General features: G+C 44.8%; 1 protein-coding gene across 2 annotated transcripts in view; it reads right to left on the bottom strand.

Moving 5' to 3' along the window:
- The window catches only part of THRA (thyroid hormone receptor alpha), an 869,330-nt gene that overhangs the window by 247,624 nt on the left and 598,335 nt on the right, over positions 1–23,371 (bottom strand). For both annotated transcript variants that reach the window (XM_078645685.1, XM_078645686.1), the window contains exon 4: positions 5,318–5,566. In XM_078645685.1, the coding sequence (XP_078501811.1) occupies positions 5,318–5,370 (53 nt within the window). In that variant the 5' untranslated portion in view covers positions 5,371–5,566. The remainder of the gene's footprint in view (positions 1–5,317; positions 5,567–23,371) is intronic.

Below are 23,371 nucleotides of genomic sequence, written 5' to 3'. Positions count from 1 at the left end.
CACATGTCATGGAAACAGATCATAGTATACACGTCAGGATACAGGTCATGGTCTATACACACCACAGAAGCAGCTTATGGTTTCTACTAGTGTCATGGAAGCAGATCATGGACTTATTAACAGCGATGGAGCTCATGGTCTATACACACCACATAAGCAGCTTATGGCCTCTCCATGTGTCATAGAAACAGATCATGGACTACACAACAGAGATGGAGCTCTTGGTCTACACACGCCACAGAAGCAGCTCATGGCTTCTACATGTGTTATGGAAACTGATCTTGGACCACACAACAGCGATGGAGCTCATGATCTACAAAATGACACAGAAGCAGCTCACGGCTTGCGCATGTTAGGTGTTCAGAAGATAGTCCATACGTGACCTAAACAAGGGATGATTCACTTCACCACCTACTCAAGTCATTGAGCTTACACGTCAGGGAGACTACTCATGGTCTGCACATGTAAGGAATAAAGCAATCCACCTAAACATATTTGGATGCACTTGTATTGGCTTGTATTGTAGCACTCAGGTAGTGCTTCATATCCCAGTTGAGGCCGTAAGCGCTGTGATTTGAATCAGGTTCCTGGTACCCTTTCGCAGTGCATGGCTGATGTGGGGTTGGATATAGTTTAAACTGTTTGTGAGATGTTGACTGAGGTGCGTACGGCTCAAAGGCGTATCTTAAACATGGTCTCGCTGGGCATTAGCACCAGGACACTGTTAAGCCTGCGGGACAGGGGCGGTCTCCCATAACTATCAATTTTACAGTGCTTAGCGGGTGTGGCTGAGTAGGGCCACCAGAGTGCATGCTACACAGTCTCCACCCATGGGGACAGAGAAGCGGTGTTCTGCAACCAAGCTTTGTACAATGAGGGGTCCACCCAGAAGCGCCAGATGAGAATCCTGCTGGAGGCAACGCTAAGCAACCAGTGTATGAACATTGAGGGTTCACTAACAAGTGACAAAGGCCTATCCTTTCAGGAGAAGCAGCAAGGTATTCAGTAGCGCACTCCGATCATGTGTCCCAAAGGTGCAGTAATAACGAAACCTACAGAAGACATCCCAGAACACACCAGTGTATGGCCTAATGGTCTAACCCAAGCGGATCCAATGATGGTTACTACTGCTCAAGAAAAAACATCCCGAGCCATTAACACATTTTATCAGTGTACAATACTCACCACATCCTTTCACCACACACAAACAACTACCCAAACATCTGAGGAGGGGTTAGCTGCAGAAATGTTAGGAGAAGGCTTAACAATATGCAACTGAAGCAGCATGCAGCATCTGGCACCGAGGAAATAATCACAGCAATAGGTCTCCCCTACTCAGCTTGAAAAACCATTCAATTATCAGCTTTAAATGTTGTGGAAATTCAACCAATTTGTTTTTGTAAGCATATTACTTTGTGAAATAAACATTTTTCTATGAAATACCTCATCCATTAGGGCAAAGAACTATATTTTCTTCATTTCTTTTCTGAAAGAGATAGTTTTTGCCTTCAAAATGTCAGGGTTCATTTTTAGTAAGTACTTTGTCCCCAAACATGAGCTTATGATTTTCATCAAGTACTCACATGAACAAATGCTTCAAATGTCAGGTTTTAGAAGCGCATGGCATCAATGCCCTCCATAACGCCAAGGAGGCCTGAAATATGTCAAGAACGCTTCCCATCATATCAGAGGCACCGCTGTGCCACAGCTGGACACTAGCCAGGATGCTCACAAAACATATGCCATGGCCATTATTGTGCCAGAGCCAGCTTCTATTATGGCACGCGTGGCATAGATTAGGTCAGTCATGCTCAGAATGGGTCCGTGATTTCTGCCAGTATGCACAACTGGACCAAGAATGCCCGAAACATGTCAAGGATGCCCATTCTTTTGCCAGGGCTGCTGCTATGCCAGGAACGGACACAGCTGTGCCAGAGATCAACCTGGTATGGTGGGAAGCACCATGCCAGGTCCTTGACACCAGACAAGGCTTCCAGGGAGGAACACTGTCTATGAGGGAGAAACAAAATGCTACAAAACAATGGAGACAGGCGCACACATAAATGTGCACCAGTGAGGCTCGTAAGTGGATCTCAGCTCTGGATCCAACCTCTGCTCTCCTCAGCTGATCATGCACTCAACTCACACACCGTCTCTCTGGCTCCTGCGGGCACCACATTAAGATGACTCCGCTCTGGCTCCAGCTCTGGCTACTGCTGGCCCTTTTCGTTACTGGCCCATTGTTCACACACACACAGTGTGACTGATGGAGTGGAGCCTACAAGTTGTCCAAGTTCCTTGTGACTTCATTATATTAAAAGTGGATAAGTGAGAACATTTTGCTGCCCCCAGTGGTTTGGCTGGCTTCCACTCAAAGGGCCTTGAGATGAGCTGTGTTGCCTTCTTTAATGTGCATAAACCCTCTGAATGATATACTGGACTGAACTTCGCTTTGGAGAGTTAGTTCAAGAGTGTTTGTGAGCTGCCAGTAGCTCCCGAGCTACTCGCAGGAGACCCAGGGTGTACACTGAGGTGGTGGCAATAGGCCCATGGTTGTTGGGAAAACGTCTACCTCAGGAGGTGACCCTGCGGGAAGGATGTTTACATTTTATAGCAGAGAAACAGTGGCCAGGGAAAGCATCAGGAAGGGGACAGGTAGATGCATGCAGAGTAGACTGGCATCGCTTTCACTGTAGGCAATCTGCTTTCTTTGCTTTTCATAAGCATATGTTTTGGAATAAATTCATCGTACCACATTTTTCTTCTTAGTTTCATACTTTGGAACTTAAGTTCTCTATATTTAGGTGTTTCTTTTGTCAGAAAGTGAATCTTCATGTCCAGTCAATAAATAATTGTGCATGTTACATCAGCGATACCTTTTATGTGGCTGGCACAGTGCTGTCGAGGGTGGGCTGAATGAATGAATGAATGAAACGAGATTTATAATGCGCAACTTAGCCCAAGGGCATCAAGGCGCAAGGCAAAGCCAAACCAAAACAGCAAGTCTCAAAGTTGCTGGATCCATGACTTAGACGTTGAGAGCGCATGAGCTTTCCAGACCTGGCAGGTCGAGTCTTCCAGGGGTTCTGTTTCAACCTGATGATGAAGGAGATCCATGGTGCGACCAGAAATCTTTACATCAATCAGGTATGTGAATGGCCATGCTCCTTCATGCCCGAGGCATTTGCGTCATCAGCTGCATCACTGATATGTATGGCCTGCCACATTGGTCTGTTGCATTATTCGCCTTTGAGCCGTAGCCCCGTCGTATACAGACTATGAGCTGTGAGAATGAAAAGTTAGGATTATGGACATGATCCTTGGTGTGTGCAGACATACGTAAGGCATGAGGTACATTGGAGTCATGCGTAGGCCATGAGCTGTTTGTGATCTCTATGTCTTAAGAGATATGCCTGCAATGCATTCCGACATGTTAAATATGAGCTATATCACAAGAGTTTAAATGTGAGCTGTATCTCTGACATGCAAAGACCACAAGCTGTACCCATGATATATGTAAACCATGAGCTGCACTTATATGTGCAGATAAGGATCTGCAGCTGTATCAATGGCATGTGGAGACCATGACTGTGTCCCACACATGTGTAGATGATGCACTGAACCCTTAACATGTTGGCTGTGAGCTGTATCTCTAAAATGCGTAGGCCAGGTGCTGTACTCATGATATGTAAACATCATTAGCTATTTCCAACATACAGCATGTGCAACCATAAGCTGGATGCTGTACATGCATGGCATCATTACCTTGCAGGCTGTGAGCCTTCTGCCTAACACACGCTAGACAACGTGCATCCAATATATGTTTTGGCTATAAGCTGTACCCATGATATAGCTAGGCTCTGAGCTGTGCAGAAGAAAAAAAAAACAGAGGCAGCACATCTTTCTTTGTTCAAGTAGCTAAACTATGGAATTCATTACCCCCAAAAATAAGATCCATATATCTTATCTTCAGAAGACAACCAAAGCGTTGTCTCTTTCCTACATAACCACCATACTCAAACACAAATGTACAGCATATCCATGTGTATATAACCATTAATTTAATTATATATATGTACCTAGATACATATATTTCTTGATATAAATATGTATAGTGTGTTCTTAAGTATCTATATATTTATTACTGTATTCCTACTGTAAAAATAAAAAAAACTTTGACTCTCTCTCTACAATGCACTACCCCATATTTCACCTTATACCTCACTCAATATATCCTCTACCTCTACCCCCACTCTCTGACTCGTCCTAACAATCATTCTTCTAGTATAATATCCAAAATAACCCTGTCTAGACTCTTCCCTCCTTGGATCACCCCAAACCTCATTTTAATACAATGATCTCCCAAACAACCCTTCTAAAGTGTTCCCTCACCTATCCCTCTTTGACACAAACCAAAACTCATTTTACTACTTTGATCTTCCAATAAACACTTTCTAGACTCTTCCCTCTTCTATCCCCCATTATCCTTTTCAATCCAACTAACAGACTCACATGTCCACGGAACAAATTAACTCAAAGTTCACTATACTAATCCCCACTAATTCTTTTTTGGTTCTGGAGTAGCATCCTACTCGTCGAAAAGCGCTGGGATGCCTCATCAGGGTTAGGGTGTGATGTATAAATACAACTACAATACTATATGTATTAGCTGTACCCAGACCTTTAGCATGTACAGCCCATGTACTGGATCCTTCATGTGTAGGCCACACATTGCATCCCTGACGTGTATGGTGTGAGCCGCATTCAGTATTTATGCAGATCATGGGCTCCAAGGTCAGGGTGATTTTTGTAATCTTTGAGTTTGCATCTGCCCAGGATTATTGGCTGATCGAAGACACTAGCTTTATCCAAAATCTTGTGAGTACTACACATTTGTACTGAAGCAGTGAGGCTGGCTATTATGGAGAACCCCCAGAATATCTGCTCCTCTAGTTACATTTTTGGATGTAACCCAGAAATCATTGATTACTTTAAACCCCGAGGCTATGAATATACGAGGCCGCTGTGATGAACATCACTTTTATGTTTTGTATTCCAGGGCCAGCTGGCCTTGGCACACACAGGTTTGTAAATTAATTTCTGTATTAATGTCATGGAATTGACTCTGACGGGTGTAATGTGATTTTATTGCAATGACTGTAATTGAGGACGAAGATGTCAAGGTGATCTCTGTAGCATTATTACACTCCAGCAGAAGGTAGCAAATGTTCAGGATGTGCAACATCTGAACTGAAGTACACCAATAGAGGACATGACACATTTAGGGTGAAACGGGGGGAAAGAAAGTGCCACTCACCTTTTTTCATCTGGATCTGACAAGCAGTCCAGATCGCTGAGGTTCTGGTCCATTCAACGTAATTCCATCCAGAACCAATCAGAAGAGACCGAGGCGGGCTCCGCCCCCAGCTGCGTGCTCAGCATGCGCCGCGAGCAGGGCGAATCATCACAGGGCGCCCTGCATGGCGGGCGCCTCAGCGTCCGCCAGCGGCCGCTACATGCATCTTCTAGGAAACAGAGGGCAGCACCGGATCCAGATTGGGGGCCCCTAGGGAGAGAAGAAAGGGAGGGTCATTACTTCCTATTTTATATATTAATATAAAAAGTGTTCTTTTATTGATCGTCTACACATACATTATATGGAAGTACTGCCTTATTGCATGGTTTGGTGTAGCATGGAAGACATGCTCGGATATCATGGAGTAATTCATATGTGGTTTATTTCCATAAAGTACGGCCCACCAGCGAGGAGCAGTAAAACACAGCGTAGCCGCTACACCTCACCTCACCTCTGCTCCCAACTGCCACCACACCTCACTTAACATTCTACATATTCGTCACAGAGACCAGTGACCCAATATGATGACATGCATACATTCTGCATGCTCATTACACATGGTCACTATACCATATGTCCCTTTTTTTATACAATAAAGCTGTTGCAAAATTATACAATAAAAGAAAAAAACAATTAAACCCTAAAGTGAACTGATAGAAGCCAATCCCTAACCCATTTCATTTTAAAATGTGATCATAAAATCTTTTAGATAATTTGACAATTCTCTTACACTGTAAGCTATTTTTTACCTCACCAACTGTATCAGTGAGAGAAGGCACGCAAAAAGACTCTTCGCTGTTAACCACAGTGTCTTTCAGTGGTACAGTCATGCTTCCTGAAGAACTCTCTCCCTGCTCCTCATTTACTTAATGGTCACTACCACCCACTCTTCGTGGTCATGACTTTGTCCTCAAAGACATCATGGGCCATTTTTCAACACATCACTAAAATCCGTATCAACTATGCTCAAGTCTTCTTCTGCACAACAACAGTGCACTGCCTGACACTTTCTCCACACATTCAGGATTTGAAAATTTCAATAAACCTTTAATTTTTATATTTGGTTTATCTATGCGTACCCAATCTCTCTCCTGAATAAGTTATGTTTAACTCGATGTACCCTGTCATGGTAGTCTTTGTTCTTTACTTGTACCTTACTCAAGTTTTCTTTCACTCCTAACACCTCGCCAAACTTATCCATCGTGACCTTATGTTGCTGAAAGTTAGGAGTCAAAGCAGTGCGACCTTCTCTGCCTCTCACCCGAAAATATGGGCCAACCCCTGTCATCGAATGAGGTGTATTATGAGAAGACCATCATTTTTCTTTGAGAAATATACTCACATCCCTATTATTGGCCTTCGGAGCTTGAATGCCTTCTTTTAAACACGTGTTGGCCCTTTCTACTTGCCCATTGGCCTTGGGCCAAAATAATGGCCTTGTCTCCGCTTTGATACCACACTCTCGGAGAAAGTTCACCATTTAGATGACACAAACTGCACATCATTATCCAACATTAAGATTTTGGGATAACCTTTGACCTGAAACACATTCTTCAAAAATGTAATTACTTAATCAGTATTGGGATCTATCACAAAGGTGTGATATATCCATTTGGTAAAATTGGAGATTAGCACTATTAAAAATCTCTTCCTACACCCCAAGACATTATATGGACCGGCAAAAACAATGGAGATTTTTTCCCAAGGTCCTTGCGGAATGGCCTGATAACGGATTGGCTCACAAGATTGTTTTCCAATACTTGTCCGAATTAACGCAAACGGAACAGGCATCAATGTAATCCTTAATATTGGCATTCAGGCCTGACCACCAATAATGTTGCTTAAGCAAACTTATAGTACATGACATCCCACAATGTCCTTTGTGAGGGGCGCCTAAGTCACCATGGTGGGATAAAAAGATCATGCCTTAATAAAATGTCATTTTTCAAACTTAACTCACAAGAAACCCGGGAAAAACTCTGGATACAAGAATCAAGATTCCTTCTAAGTGTCCACCCCTTAACCACATATTGTTTCACTTCCGTCAATTGCTCATCTTTTTCTGACATTTTCAACCACTCTGACTCCAAAACAATGCCCTTACATCGGTCCAAAATATCCACCATAGCTGCCACACACTCATGTGGATCCACAACCGGCTCATTCTCATTCAATTTCTGTGGTAACCTGGATAAACACTACAGTGTTGCCTTTTTGCCTCCAGAAATATGCTGTATCTCATTATTAAATTCCTACAATCGAGCAATAAGTTTCACCAACCTAGAAGAAGCATTTTCTGCTCTCACTCCATCCATCATATACATCAAAGGCTTACGGTCGGTGACTAACACAAATTACCTTCCCCCACAAGATGCTTTTAAGTGTTTCCACAGCCCACACGCAGGCTAAAGCCTCTCTCTCTATGGTGCTGTAGTGTAGTTCAGCACCTCACAAAGCCCTGGAAATAAATAATATTACCCTTTCTTTGTCACCAACTACTTGAGTGAACACAGCTCCCACCCCCACAGAACTGGCATCCACGGTTACATAGGACTTGCCCTGTGAATCAAATGTGCCCAGAGCAGGAGCCTGTGCAATCAAATTCTTCACCTTTTCAAATACTTCATCATGCACTTTCGTCCAAACAAAAGACACTCCTTTTCTCAGAATCGGTCGTAATGGTTCCTCAAATATGGAATACCCCTTTATAAACTTTGCATAGTGCTCCCCTAATCCTAGGAAAGATCATAATGTATCCTTGTCATAAGGTTTCATTGCATTAGTAAGAGCACTGACCAAGCCAGCTTTTGGATGAATGCCTTCACATGTTAGTCTGTGTCCCAAATCAATCTCTCCAACCATAAATGTACACTTTTCTCTGCTTACAGTCATCCCTCTCCTTCTAAAGTACGAAGCACACACTCCAACAATTTCTCATGTGCATCAATTGTATTTGCATAAATCAGTAAGTTGTCTTGGAAAGCTTGAACTCCCCTCAAACCCAGGAACATTGCATCTATACATTTTTGGAAAACACTGGCTGCCGAAGACAACCCAAATGGTAACAACTCTTAAATCTGTAAACGCCCAAAAGGAGTCACAAAAGCCATGAAATCTTTATATTCCTTTTCCAAAGTCCCTGATATGATGAGCTGAGATCAATCACCGAAAAACACTTTGCTCCATTCATTGCCACAAGCAATTCTTGTATTATCTGCAAACAGTGACTGTCGATCACTATATTTTTGTTAAGAGACCTCAAGTCAACATAAATGCAAATCACTATTTTTTTTAAAGTAATAACGATTGTGGAGACCCATTCAGAACTATCAGTAAGTTCTATGATGCTATCAGCACATAAAGTATATATATGTTGTTTGAGTTGTTGACAAACTCCTAATGATACCATACGCACATTATGCTGTACTTGTAAGGCACCTTTCTTCAACTTAGTGTGATGTGTGAAACCTTTCACTTGGCCAACCTCATCAGCAAACACTCTTTTGTCCTTTACCATCATCCTCTCCACATGTGGATACAGAACCGCTACATGATTGAGTGTGACCTCCCTTAACACAATGGGACAATCCGTACCGGGGCATAATATCAATCCACGTTTTCCTAAATCATACCAGCTCACAATATCCTTGCCATTCACTGCCACATACATTTTTGTAAAAATGACACATCCCTGGAATGCAAGCTTGTCCGCAAAATACCGCAATATGTCAATATCAGAATTCCTAAATGCTTTTGGATTTACTTATCCACATGTCCTTAAAACTGTTTTCAGACACATTATTAATAGGGGAACCCGAATCAGCCTTTACATCCAACAGCACTTCCCGAATATGTACTCTTTCCAGTGGCGCCTTGAATACTGCACTAATCGTGCTTCTTATATTGACATCATCATAGAGTGTGAACACCATATTCTCTACATCTTCTACAGAGTTTACACTCACATTAGCCACCGATCGAATGCTCCTGCACACCTTCTGGGAATTCCACACTTATTGCATTTCCTTCTCACAGCATGACATCCTTGACTATTAGCAAGATGGGTTTTAGACCCACAGCTTTAACAATTTAAACCTTGCCTATTATACACAGGTTTTTAAGTTTTTTCTTTACTTGAATTGCACACACAGGTGAATGTGCGCCACTCTCCTCACTTTATATGTTAAAATAGACCTTTCTATGCCCTTTGCAATGCCAAACAATTCTGATCATTTGAGGTTCCTACACACAAGGAATCTTTCTTGTTTTTTCTTGGATTCACAATTGAAAACAAATTGATCTGTTACGGCAGTGTCAACATTTTGACCAATCTAACACTTCGTTGTAAGTGTCCTTAAAGCTTATACATATGTCTCTACTGTTTCCCCTCCAAAATGTTTTCTTTTAACAAAAGCATGACGTTCAATCATGAAATTCAGGTCCTCTACAAATATTTTTTCAAGCCTTTTAACTGCTTCGATAAAGACACTCGACTGTATCCCTTCCCCTCTGGGAGCCTAGTTACAGGACATGTAGTCCAGTCCAGTACAGACCCCACCAGGAGCAGCCATCATGCTACTCAGCCCTTCTCAACTGGAACTTCTGACTCCCAACATTCTGTTATACATCATCCTTGGAACATTCCACTGGCACAGCATGAGGTGACATGTATAACATTAAAGCCAGTAAACTACATATTAGTTATAGATTTTTGACAATTTCAATTGCTGCGGTTCCCAAAAAATGTAATAATGACAGTTTCCTTTCTGCGGAAAATGCCTTGCCATCAAATGCGACCAAATAATTCTCAAATGTTTTGTACCATTTCTTCCACTCCAATCGTGGTTTACCTGGAACTTCTAGAAATACAGCCGGTTGATTAAACATTTGGGTGTTAGCCACGGTCAGTATATAGTGTACACAGAATTACAGTAAATTAACGTTAACTGGAATATATTTTTTTTAAATCACCACCTTACAAACACACACACTGAAGCTTATTGCCCATAATACCATTGAAACGTCTAAGTTGCAAAGAGTACAAAAGGTGTGTGAGATTCCAACAATTTGCAGACTTGTTGTAATTTCTTTTTTTTTTTTTTTTAGAGTGTGCATGTCACTGAATTTAAGTGATGCGCTGTTCACCTTTATAAACTGAGGAAGAATAGTGTGCGAATCACTGAACACAAATGATACACTATTATCCTTACGTAACACGTTCTCTCTCAAATAGATTTTGGATACCAATATTAGGTCGCTCGGATTGGCCAACTTTCTTACTGATCCTGGGGTCACTTTATTACCTCGACATAATATTCCCCATAAAATGATTGATCCCCTCTGTAAGCTCAGAAATATATTCCTTCAACAATTCAACAAAACAGAAGAAAACACAACAACATTCCTACAAGCAGGAGTCAAAACTGCCTCTAGTGCGAGCAAAATACTTCTCAGAAAAGAAACGCAAACAATCTTTAATAGCAGGACAGCCCCTCGAGAGTAAAGCTGCAATAAATATATTTTATACCCTATCCACTAAAGACAAACACGTCGTATATCGCTTCATTTAGATGTTTTACTAGCTGGAACAAGCTTATGTTGTTATGCCACATCAAACGAAAGTAAAACACACACCACGACGTAACTGCTGGGTTCTCGTGACCTGCGTTCGTGCTATCTTGGGTTTCTGGGTCATTTCCAAACCAGCCGGCCTTCGGGCTCGCGGTTGGGATGCCAGCCTAGCGCCTTGGCACGCACACGTTCCAAGAAATCCTGGGAGCCCGGGCCCTTTCCACGAGGGTGCCGGACCCCGGAGCTCCAGAGGCGCGGAAAAGAGGGGGGCACACCCCCAGACTGTGCTGAGGTGTGGGCTACTGCGTTGCCGGGTACCCCGGACCCTATCTGCAAGGTCTGGTAACACGTGACTGCTGGGGGTTAGGGACTGCTGGGGGTTAGTTTCAGGATGGCTGCCTTGGGGTCTCTGCTCTAGCCACAGTCAAGAACCAGAGCCAAAGGGGGCTGAGTGGCACTAGCGCAAAGTGAGCGACGTCACTGGCGGGTGAGGCCCTTTCATGAATTCCAGTTTAGTTAAATATGACTGAAATTTAGCAAAAGACTCGGTAGTAGAGGGAAAACCCGCCAAGCTTTCTTGGAGTCCATAGAGGCCACCCAGACTGCAGAGCGAGCCCTATCTTACACCCAAGATGCATTGCGCCCCTCCACTGCCTGCCCGGTTGTAAACAGAGCAGAGGAGAGGTCTTCGAGGAGTCCCGTGCTGATCGCGAAGTCGAGCCCAGGACAAGACTGACTTTTATATAGTTCTGAGGATATTGACACACAGCACTGACACAGAGGCAGCAGCACACAGCGCTGCCACAGCAGCACACAGCACTGCCACAGAGGCAGCAGCACACAGCACTGCCAGAGGCAACAGCACTGCAACAGAGGCAGCAGCACACAGCACTGCCACAGAGGCAGCAGCACACAGCACTGCCAGAGGCAACAGCACTGCAACAGAGGCAGCAGCACACAGCACTGCCACAGCAGCACACAGCAATGCCACAGAACCAACAGCACACAGCACTGTCAGAGGCAGCCGCACACAGCACTGCCACAGAACCAACAGCACACAGCAGCACTACCATAGAGGCAGCAGCACACAGCACTGCCACAGAACCAACAGCACCCAGCACTGCCACAGAGGCAGCAGCACACAGCACTGCCACAGAGGCAGTAGCACACAGCGCTGCCACAGCAGCACACAGCACTGCCACAGAACCAACAGCACACAGCACTATCACAGATGCAGCAGCACACAGCACTGCCACAGAGGCAGCAGCACACAGCACTGCCACAGCAGCACACAGCAATGCCACAGAACCAACAGCACACAGCACTGTCAGAGGCAGCCGCACACAGCACTGCCACAGAACCAACAGCACACAGCAGCACTACCATAGAGGCAGCAGCACACAGCACTGCCACAGAACCAACAGCACCCAGCACTGCCACAGAGGCAGCAGCACACAGCACTGCCACAGAGGCAGTAGCACACAGCACTGCCACAGAACCAACAGCACTGTCACAGAGGCAGCAGCACACAGCACTGCCACAGAACCAGCAGCACACAGCACTGCCACAGAACCAACAGCACACAGCACTGCCACAGAGGCAGTAGCACACAGCACTGCCACAGAACCAACAGCACTGTCACAGAGGCAGCAGCACACAGCACTGCCACAGAGGCAGCAGCACTGCCACAGAGGCAGCAGCACACATCACTGCCACAGAACCAACAGCACACAGCACTGTCAACTGTTACAGAGGCAGCAGCACACAGCACTGCCACAGCAGCACACAGCACTGCTACAGAGGCAGCAGCACACAGAACTGCCACAGAACCAACAGCACACAGCACTGCCACAGCAGCACACAGCACTGCTACAGAGGCAGCAGCACACAGCACTGCCACAGAACCAACAGCACACAGCGCTGTCACAGAGGCAGCAGCACACATCGCTGTCACAGAGGCAGCAGCACACAGCGCTGTCACAGAGGCAGCAGCACACAGCACTGCCACAGAGGCAGCAGCACACAGCACTGCCACAGAAGCAACAGCACACAGCACTGCCACAGAAGCAACAGCACACAGCACTGCTGCAGAGGCAGCAGCACACAGCACTGCCACAGAACCAACAGCACACAGCACTGCCACAGAAGCAACAGCACACAGCACTGCTACAGAGGCAGCAGCACACAGCACTGCCACAGAACCAACAGCACACAACACTGTCACAGAGGCAGCAGCACATAGCACTGCCACAGAACCACCAGCACACAGCACTGCCACAGAACCAACAGCACACTGCACTGTCACAGAGGCAGCAGCACACAGCACTGCCACAGAGGCAGCAGCACCCAGCACTGCCACAGAGGCAGCAGCACACAGCACTGCCACCGAACCAACAGCACACAGCACTGTCACAGAGGCAGCAGCACACATCACTGCCACAGAGGCAGCAGCACACATCACTGCCACAGAGGCAGTAGCACACAGCACTGCCACAGAACCAACAGCACTGTCACAGAGGCAGCAGCACACAGCACTGCCACAGAACCAGCAGCACACAGCACTGCCACAGAACCAACAGCACACAGCACTGCCACAGAGGCAGTAGCACACAGCACTGCCACAGAACCAACAGCACTGTCACAGAGGCAGCAGCACACAGCACTGCCACAGAGGCAGCAGCATTGCCACAGAGGCAGCAGCACACATCACTGCCACAGAACCAACAGCACACAGCACTGTCAACTGTTACAGAGGCAGCAGCACACAGCACTGCCACAGCAGCACACAGCACTGCTACAGAGGCAGCAGCACACAGAACTGCCACAGAACCAACAGCACACAGCACTGCCACAGCAGCACACAGCACTGCTACAGAGGCAGCAGCACACAGCACTGCCACAGAACCAACAGCACACAGCGCTGTCACAGAGGCAGCAGCACACAGCGCTGTCACAGAGGCAGCAGCACACAGCGCTGTCACAGAGGCAGCAGCACACAGCACTGCCACAGAGGCAGCAGCACACAGCACTGCCACAGAACCAACAGCACACAGCACTGCCACAGAAGCAACAGCACACAGCACTGCCACAGAAGCAACAGCACACAGCACTGCTGCAGAGGCAGCAGCACACAGCACTGCCACAGAACCAACAGCACACAGCACTGCCACAGAAGCAACAGCACACAGCACTGCTACAGAGGCAGCAGCACACAGCACTGCCACAGAACCAACAGCACACAACACTGTCACAGAGGCAGCAGCACACAGCACTGCCACAGAACCACCAGCACACAGCACTGCCACAGAACCAACAGCACACTGCACTGTCACAGAGGCAGCAGCACACAGCACTGCCACAGAGGCAGCAGCACCCAGCACTGCCACAGAGGCAGCAGCACACAGCACTGCCACCGAACCAACAGCACACAGCACTGTCACAGAGGCAGCAGCACACAGCACTGCCACAGAGGCAGCAGCACACAGCACTTGCACAGCAGCACACAGCACTGCCACAGAACCAACAGCACTGCCACAGAGGCAGCAGCACACAGCACTGCCACAGAACCAACAGCAGACAGCACTGTCAGAGGCAGCAGCACACAACACTGCCACAGCAGCACACAGCGCTGCCACAGAACCTACAGCACACAGCACTGTCACAGAGGCAGCAGCACGCAGCACACAGCACTGCCACAGAACCAACAGCACACAGCACTGTCACAGAGGCAGCAGCACGCAGCACACAGCACTGCCACAGAACCAACAGCACACAGCACTGCCATAGAGGCAGGAGAACGCAGCACCGCCACAGAACCAACAGCAAACAGCACTGCACACAGCACTGCAAGAAGCAGCAGCACACAGCACTGTCACAAAACCAACAGCACACAGCACTGCCATAGAAATAGGAAAACGCAGCACCGCCACAGAACCAACAGCACTGCTAGAGGCAGTACCACACAGCATTGCCACAGAACCAACAGCACACCGCGCTGCCTCAGAACCAACTGGAACAAAAACACTACAAGTGCCCACACACTCTTTGTTTCTCCTACAGTTATTTTGAAGACCAAATAAAAAATCATTAAATCTGGTCAGGTACTTTTATTTCTACGTTTCACTTCTGTTTTTAATCTCACTTTTTTGGGGGGGGTTTATTCTTTTTAGCAAAAAAAGAGAAGGTACATATATAACCAATTACATTACATTACAAATAAGACAAACTTTACAGGAAGAATTCCCACAAAGCAAAAATACATCCAAATGACAAATGGACATTAAACATTACAATTTCATCTTATCACTGTTAATAAATCAATTTCTTATTCCAAAAGACAACCAAAGCGGACGTCTAATGACAAGAGCAAAATAGCATGTGTCTATTTTCTTATAGCGGTTGATTAAATAGTTAGCTCTTGTAGATATGCCGGCGCGTTTCGGGTTCGAGTAACCACTTTTCAAACCCTCATCAGGGCTTTGTTATTTTGTCTGTATAGGATGCAAGAAAACAATAAAGTTTTATTGACAACCTGTACGCCTCAAGTCACTCATTTGTTATTTATAAAATCGTCAAAATGTACCTGTATGTTCTCACCAGGCGAGGGATATTTTCATATGTGTCACTGAGGACGCAATATTAGAAGGAACTCTGTATTTCAACTTTTTATTTCTAGAAAATCAAGCGCAAACTATGTAAGAGTGCCTGCCTCAACACAAAGCTGCTTAACTTCCAAATACTCCAATTTTTACATTTACATACCTCCAGGTGCACCATCCGGCGCCGCTGGGAGGAGAGGAAAAAGTCGTAGTCACTACATTAGTGATCCTATTAAAAAAAGAAAGGGGTTTGTACATAATGTTTACTCATTTCACTCAAAACGTGAAGGCAATACACGTGAGACTCGCCGAATCTTGCTACAGGCTATGTGTATGTTGAATTCGAATGCTTTAAGCGCTTATGAGCCCCGTGACCTTAACCGGTCCTTTATGTTTGATAGGTTACAGATTGAATCATCAGCATTTGCACAAAGAGAAAGAAAAACCAACCCGAATACAATTCAGGATATAGATAAGAGGTATGGGAGATTCGGCGAGTCTCACGTGTATTGCCTTCACGTTTTGAGTGAAATGAGAAAACATCATGTACAAACCCCTTTCCTTTTTTAATAGGATCACTAATGTAGTGACTACGACTTTTTCCTCTCCTCCCAGCGGCGCCGGATGGTGCACCTGGAGGTATATAAATGTAAAAATTGGAGTATTTGGAAGTAAAGCAGCTTTGTGTTGAGGCAGGCACTCTTACATAGTTTGCGCTTGATTTTCTAGAAATAAAAAGTTAAAATACAGAGATCCTTCTAATATTGCGTCCTCAGTGACACACATGAAAATATCCCTCGCCTGGTGAGAACATACAGGTACATTTTGACGATTTTATAAATAACAAATGAGTGACTTGAGGCGTACAGGTTGTTAATAAAACTTTGTTTTCTTGCATCCTATACAGACAAAATAACAAAGCCCTGATGAGGGTTTGAGAAACGGTTACTCGAACCCGAAACGCGTCGGCATATCTACAAGAGCTAACTATTTCATCAACCGCTATAAGAAAATAGACAGAGGCTATTTTGCTCTTGTCATTAGACGTCAGCTTTGGTTGCCTTTTGGAATAAGAAATTGATTTATTAACAGTGATAAGATGAAATTGTAATGTTTAATGTCCATTTGTCATTTGGATGTATTTTTGCTTTGTGTGAATTCTTCTTGTAAAGTTTGTCTTATTTGTGATGTAATGTAATTGTTATATATGTACCTTCTCTTTTTTTGCTAAAAAGAATAACCCCCCCCCAAAAAAAAGTGTGATTAAAAACAGAAGTGAAAGGTAGAAATAAAAGTACCTGACCAGATTTAATGATTTTTTTATTTGGTCTTCAAAATAACTGTAGTAGAAACAAAGAGTGTGTGGGCACTTGTAGTGTTTTTGTTCCAGTTATAATGGTCCAGCCCACCCTCTGTCACGGCAAAAGGACCTAACTCCTTTGTGTACAAAGCCACAGAACCAACAGCATGCAGCGCTGCCACAGAACCAACAACACACCGCGGTGCCACGGAACCAACAGCACGGAGCGCTGCCACAGAACCAACAGCATGGAGCGCTGCCACAGAACCAACAACACACCGCGGTGCCACAGAACCAACAGCATGGAGCGCTGCCACAGAACCAACAACACACCGCGGTGCCACAGAACCAACAGCATGGAGCGCTGCCACAGAACCAACAACACACCGCGGTGCCACAGAACCAACAGCACGGAGCGCGGTCACAGAACCAACAGCACGGAGCGCGGTCACAGAGCCTCATTGTTCACTGCTTTCTCCACAAAGCAGCTAGCAACTCCAGCATCTTGAGACCCTCATAGGTGATTGAGGACGCTGACACGATGAGACGCGATCCGAGGTGCCCAGAGACTCTGTAATCGATACTCGTGATACTGGTACTGAGCTACTTTCCGGCGAGAATCTGAGGATCACCTCTAGATATACAGAGATACTGTTACTGAATTTGGAAATTGAAATGTAAAAACATACAACGAAGTTTATGTATGGAAACCTGAGCCACATAATATATCGTTTTATAATCTTGGACGTTACTTGTATAGGATAAGATACGTTAATATTAACGACTGCACTATACTTAAGAAGTGGATAAATTGATGCTACCAAAGAGGGAAGGCATAGCCCTGAGGAAGTCGTAGGTCTGATCAGACCAGACGAAACGTGCGTTGGCTGCTGTTTTGTTGAAAATAATACGAGGACTGTTTCAATGAAGATTTAATTGTGACAAGAATCAAGAAACCAATAAATGGAACACTAATACTGGACTTTTTTTGAGTGCTCGATGATTATAGTATCCTTGTTGAGCCCATTTGAGCTTATTGATCTAGTCGTGGTAACCGATTAGCTATCATTTTGGAGCACCGTTGTTACTGTGTATATTCACCTTTTACTCAGCTGTGCGCTCAATGGTAAACAGTTACCTATTAGTCATATTAATCATAGGTGATTTACCGCACTTTAAAAAATCCTGATTGACAACTGCACAGACAGTCAAGGAACCCAACAGAGAATGTAATAGACTTCTTACAAAACATAGAAGGGCTTCATTTCAGAGTGGAACCTATGTAATATACAGGTGATAGTTTCCTTCGTATTACTAAGAATAGAAATAGAAAAGTATTCTTGGAAAACTAGTTTACCAGACGAATAAATTAGGAAGTGTTGTCCCCACTGCTTTCAGAATAATATATTATTGTATATCACACTCAATTGTATGATAGACAGCCAAGACCCTTGCTTGCAAACTGAACTTGAAGGTCAAGAACACAATGAAAGAGGAAAGAAAGGTGAGACCACTTAACACAGCTCTACAAACATGTTTAAATCTGACAAGCATTTTTTTTACCCTGTTGTTCTATGAGATGAACAAGAAATTGACTTAAATGAAAATTTCGAACTGATGGAAAATACTGGTTCTTTGCTTAGGATAGGAGAGAAGATAGATGATCTGGATTAGAGGTCACTAAGTGATGGAAAGATATAGTAAGATAACACCAGGACCAAATACAGATTGGGCTCATGCAAAAACACGTACATATATGGGTCTATGTTGTGAACACACTAAGAGAGAGGATGAGCAGTGTAGCAACAATATAAAAGATAGAAAATTATGCAGCGAGCTGCAGAATTTATAGGAGGATGCACATTAAAGTTGCTAGTACCTCTGATTCGCAAAATAAAAACGACAGGATTCATTTGTATCTCGACTCCACTAAAGAACCATTTCATGTGAGCCCACACCCCAATGGGGAGGTTAAGCAGCCATGTCAAAATCATGATGCAGCAATGGTATGCGCCTGGTGATTGATGGTTGAATGGCGTGGATGCTTTTGGCAGATATGCACCCATGTGAATGAGGAAGCCTGTGGTTCTTCGGCTATTTCTGATGCAGGCTTTAAATTACGTCTCCAAAGACCCATTTGGGCTCCCACAAATGGAATTAAAAAGGTTTTTGTTGGTTGCTTTACTTGTGCAGTGCTTTGGGAGGTGGTAACCATCTGCAGTATACGTATAACTAGATACAGCAGACTAACAAAGTCTTTCCATATTCATCAAATCTACGAACGCTCATGTGTATTAAATTAAGAAAAGAAAAAAAAAAACTATCAAGCACACTTCTACGGATTAAGGAAAAAACTATTCCAAAAGAAAGTGAACTCCTGAAACTACAAACAACGCTTTCAACAAGTAATATTCTACTTCCTAAAGTTGCTGCTAAACATTTAGACTGGTTGCTTAATGTTTTCCTCATCATATCAAAGGTATCTGGGCTCAGCATGTCTTGCCTGTGTCCTAAAGCAACAACACTTCACTATTAGATGTAAATCAATTTGCTATCAGATTTTTCTAGTTAATGTAGTACGACGATGCAACCTTACTGGTGGGTAGTGGAAGCATAATTTTGGCTTTATTAAACTGCAATGATAAAGTGCATTCGCACAAAAACACGCATATAATAAAAAATAAACTTGTGAAAAAAAAGCATGGAACTAACTAGATGGCTTCAGCACAGCGGGTGCTTCACACAGTACCCTGCGGTCTGGAGACACAGGCACTCCATGCGCCGCACAATGTATAAATTATCAGACTCGCCCGCTGGGGACAACAGCTCTGCCGTACAGTATTGTAGATTTCTTCAAGCAACTGTTAAGAAAACACTTCTATGCGAAATAATTACAAGGAAAAAAATCATCTACTAACAGCCTGGGTGAAATCTGGGTTGTTTTTACTGTACAAAAAGATAGTTTATGACATTTTGTAACTAGCAAGCATCTAATCACCTAAAAGAAGCAGAGCCCATATTATCTGTATATGCAGAACCTTCGTCATGGCGAGTTTGAACGCTTGCAACAAAATTAGGGGCCGCACATACGGATCAAACGTTTGGCGTGAAAAGGCCACTTTACTATTTTTTGCGCACCCACAAATTAAGTAACTTTTACAAGAAATACTGTGCATAGCAACGCGCAGAATATAAATGTATCTACGTTTGGACGTCGTAAATCATGTTTATTTTTTTTATTTGTATAAAGCACTCTTCAATAATACTCCACTGTGTGTCTGACCACAGTTTTTCATGCTACGAACGAGATAGTGGCATACAGCTCACTCAAACATGGGGAACCACAAATACATTTCATGAAAAACTATTGAAAATTGAGAGTTCTCACTCCGAAAATGGTATATGAGGAGAAACAACTATCTCAGTTTGCCTGGGTACTGGCAATTAAACACAATAGAGAGAGGATCCTATCATTTTTAACCAAGGTGGTGCCCAAAGTACACAAGGTGAGAAAAGCACCAACATATCCTGTTCATTTGGAATGGAAAACCATAAATATTTAATAACAATAATAAGTTAGGCCTAGACTTGAAGACTTGAAAAATTATTGGACACCCCACATTCCAGTGCATGAGGGTTTTTGAATCATGAGGCTAAGATGTGAAAATCTTATCGCTATTCCATGGGGCGGAAGTAGATTAGAACTGGGGGGAATTTAAATGACGCCATGTAATTTGCTTAATTTTAAGAACTACATGTTATGCTTAAGTGAAATTCCAGAAATTACATCACTTTGCATAAGTATGTGCCATTCGTGGTAAAAAATGTCATAGATTGTACAAAAACATAACATAAGTGGCTGTTATTCACAGGGCTTTTATTTAATGCAAACTCGCAAAACATAAGGCAAAGACGCATTTCGCGCTAAAACAGATAACGAAATGACAGATTTGCAGTGTGCGTAACTTTGTACACTTACAAGAAAGCAAATTACGCAAACACCCCTAAAACAGATGTGCTTTGCTTGCTGGGGAACCTCAAAACATGGGATAAAATCTCACGTTTTAACTATACTAGTCAGTGTGCAGTTGCAGACAAACTAGATCAACCTTCTGCTGTTTCAGTGCAGAGGGGGAGGAGGACACAAAATGTTACACGTGCGTTTAATTTAATTATCTGCAGTGATCTAATGTACTACCAAGTTACTATGTGCAGCGATTCATAGAAAAAATACTGAAAGAGAAACAGGCATGAATTCTGAAGCCACGGGGCTCAGGTCATTGGTTCAAATACTTCAATATGTTGCTCCTTCTCCAGCCTCCCATTCCTACAGATCAGACATTTTTACCATTTTGGGTTAGCAATGAACAGCTTACTTTTTTATTTCACCTGTATGAGAACAGCTGTCAACAGAATCAGTTAAGGTAATTAGCAAGCCATACAAATCAAATGTGAGTTTATCGAAAGGGTACCAAAAATGATACAATAACAGTCTTAACCTAGCGGATCACTAAACAAAATCCTGTCAAAAACGTCAGCCGTGAAACACTATTTACTTTAAAAAGAATTGTAAATACGATGCCAAGGGGCAGACTACACAAAACAAATGGAACCAGGAGGAGGGAGTGATTTAGGACGAGGAAGAAGTTGTGAGAGAGAGGGGGAGAAGATGAGCCCGCAAGTGGTGGGCGCGCGCACGCTTGGGAGAGCAGTCTTCACTTTTCAAGCACTGAACTCGTGCTTGAGGAGCGCCGCTGCTTGCTCCCGTAAGATGGATGCCGCCACAAGCACGAATGCAGTGCTTGAATAGTGAAGGCCGATGGCTAAAGGCCCTCCTAGAGCAGCGCATGCGCGCCGCCTAGGCGAGACCTAAAAAGAGAGTAAACAGGAGGTCACTCAGAGTGACCTTTTTTTGGCACGATGATGTCATACAGAACATCACTTCCTGTTATTGAAAGGGGGGCAGTGCTTGCAAACGCAAGCTGTGCACCTAGCTGTCCCACCTCCCTCTTTCTGGTGGTCAGTGCATGTGCCGGAAGGCACCCATGAACCCAAAGTTACCCCAATACAAACAACAACCTCAACCACCACAGTACTACTAATATCCCATAACCCCACCTCTAACCACCTCAAAAGCCCTATTCCAAAAGCCGACCCCAACACTTCATTGCCCCAGATCCACTCCAAAAGCAACCACCCTAATCCAGCCACTGCTCAACAGCACCACCCCAACAGCACCCACCCAGCACCCCCAATGCTACAGAACCATCCTAACACCAACCACCCAGCAATCCCCTTGCTACAGCACCACCCCAACAGCAACCACCCAGCAATCGCCTGGCTACAGCATCACCCCAACAGCTACAACCCAGCACTCCCATTGCTACAGCACCACCCATTACTCTCATTGCGTCAGCACCACCCCAACAGTAGTCACCCAGTACTCCCATTGCTACTGCACCATCCATTACTCTCATTGCTACAGCACCACCTCAACAGCAACCACCCAGCACCCCAATGCTACACCACCACCTCAACATCAACCACCGAGTACTCATTACTAGAGCTCCACCCCAACACCAACCACCCAGAACTCCCACTGCCACAACCCCAACCCAACCCCAACCACCCAGCACTCCCATTGCTACAGCACCACCCCAACAGCAACCACCCAGCAATCGCCTTGCTACAGCATCACCCCAACAGCTACAACCCAGCACTCCCATTGCTACAGCACCACCCATTACTCTCATTGCGTCAGCACCACCCCAACAGTAGTCACCCAGTACTCCCATTGCTACTGCACCATCCATTACTCTCGTTGCTAATGCACCACTTCAACAGCAACCACCCAGCACCCCAATGCTACACCACCACCTCAACATCAACCACCGAGTACTCATTACTAGAGCTCCACCCCAACACCAACCACCCAGAACTCCCACTGCCACAACCCCAACCCAACACCACCCACCCAGCACTCCCATTGCTACAGCACCACCCCAACCGCAACCACCCAGTACTCCCATTGCCACAGCACCACCGCAACCACCCAGTACTCCCATTGCCACAGCACCACTCCAACCACCCAGTACTCCCATTGCCACAGCACCACCCCAACACCAACCACCCGCTACTTCCATCGCCACAAACACCCCAACACCACCCACCCTGCACTCCTATTGATACAGCACCACCCCAAAACCAACCACCCAACACTCCTATTGCCCCCAATACCACCTCAAAAGCTAACCACCCCAATGCCCCCTTTGCCACCAGCCCCACGTCAGCAGCTAACCACTTAATATTCCCATTGCCCTCAAAGCCAACCACCCAATTCTCACATTGCCACTTAAATCCATTTTACCCCCCAACTATTCTAATTTCCCCTGCGTAATTACTAGTCACCTCAAAACTGTCACTGCCCCCCATGACCTCAACACCTCCAACTACTCCAGCACTATTGTGCCTACCCACCCTAACACCCCACTCGCTGTAAAGGGTCCAGACCAGTATAACCCTGACCACGATAACACTGCTACCACT

This window comes from Lissotriton helveticus, chromosome 5_1 (genome assembly GCF_964261635.1).
Source record: "Lissotriton helveticus chromosome 5_1, aLisHel1.1, whole genome shotgun sequence".
In the NCBI taxonomy this organism is placed as follows: domain Eukaryota; kingdom Metazoa; phylum Chordata; class Amphibia; order Caudata; family Salamandridae; genus Lissotriton; species Lissotriton helveticus.
The sequence above is the reverse complement of the archived record's forward strand: the minus strand, read 5'-3'. Positions and strand labels throughout refer to the sequence as shown.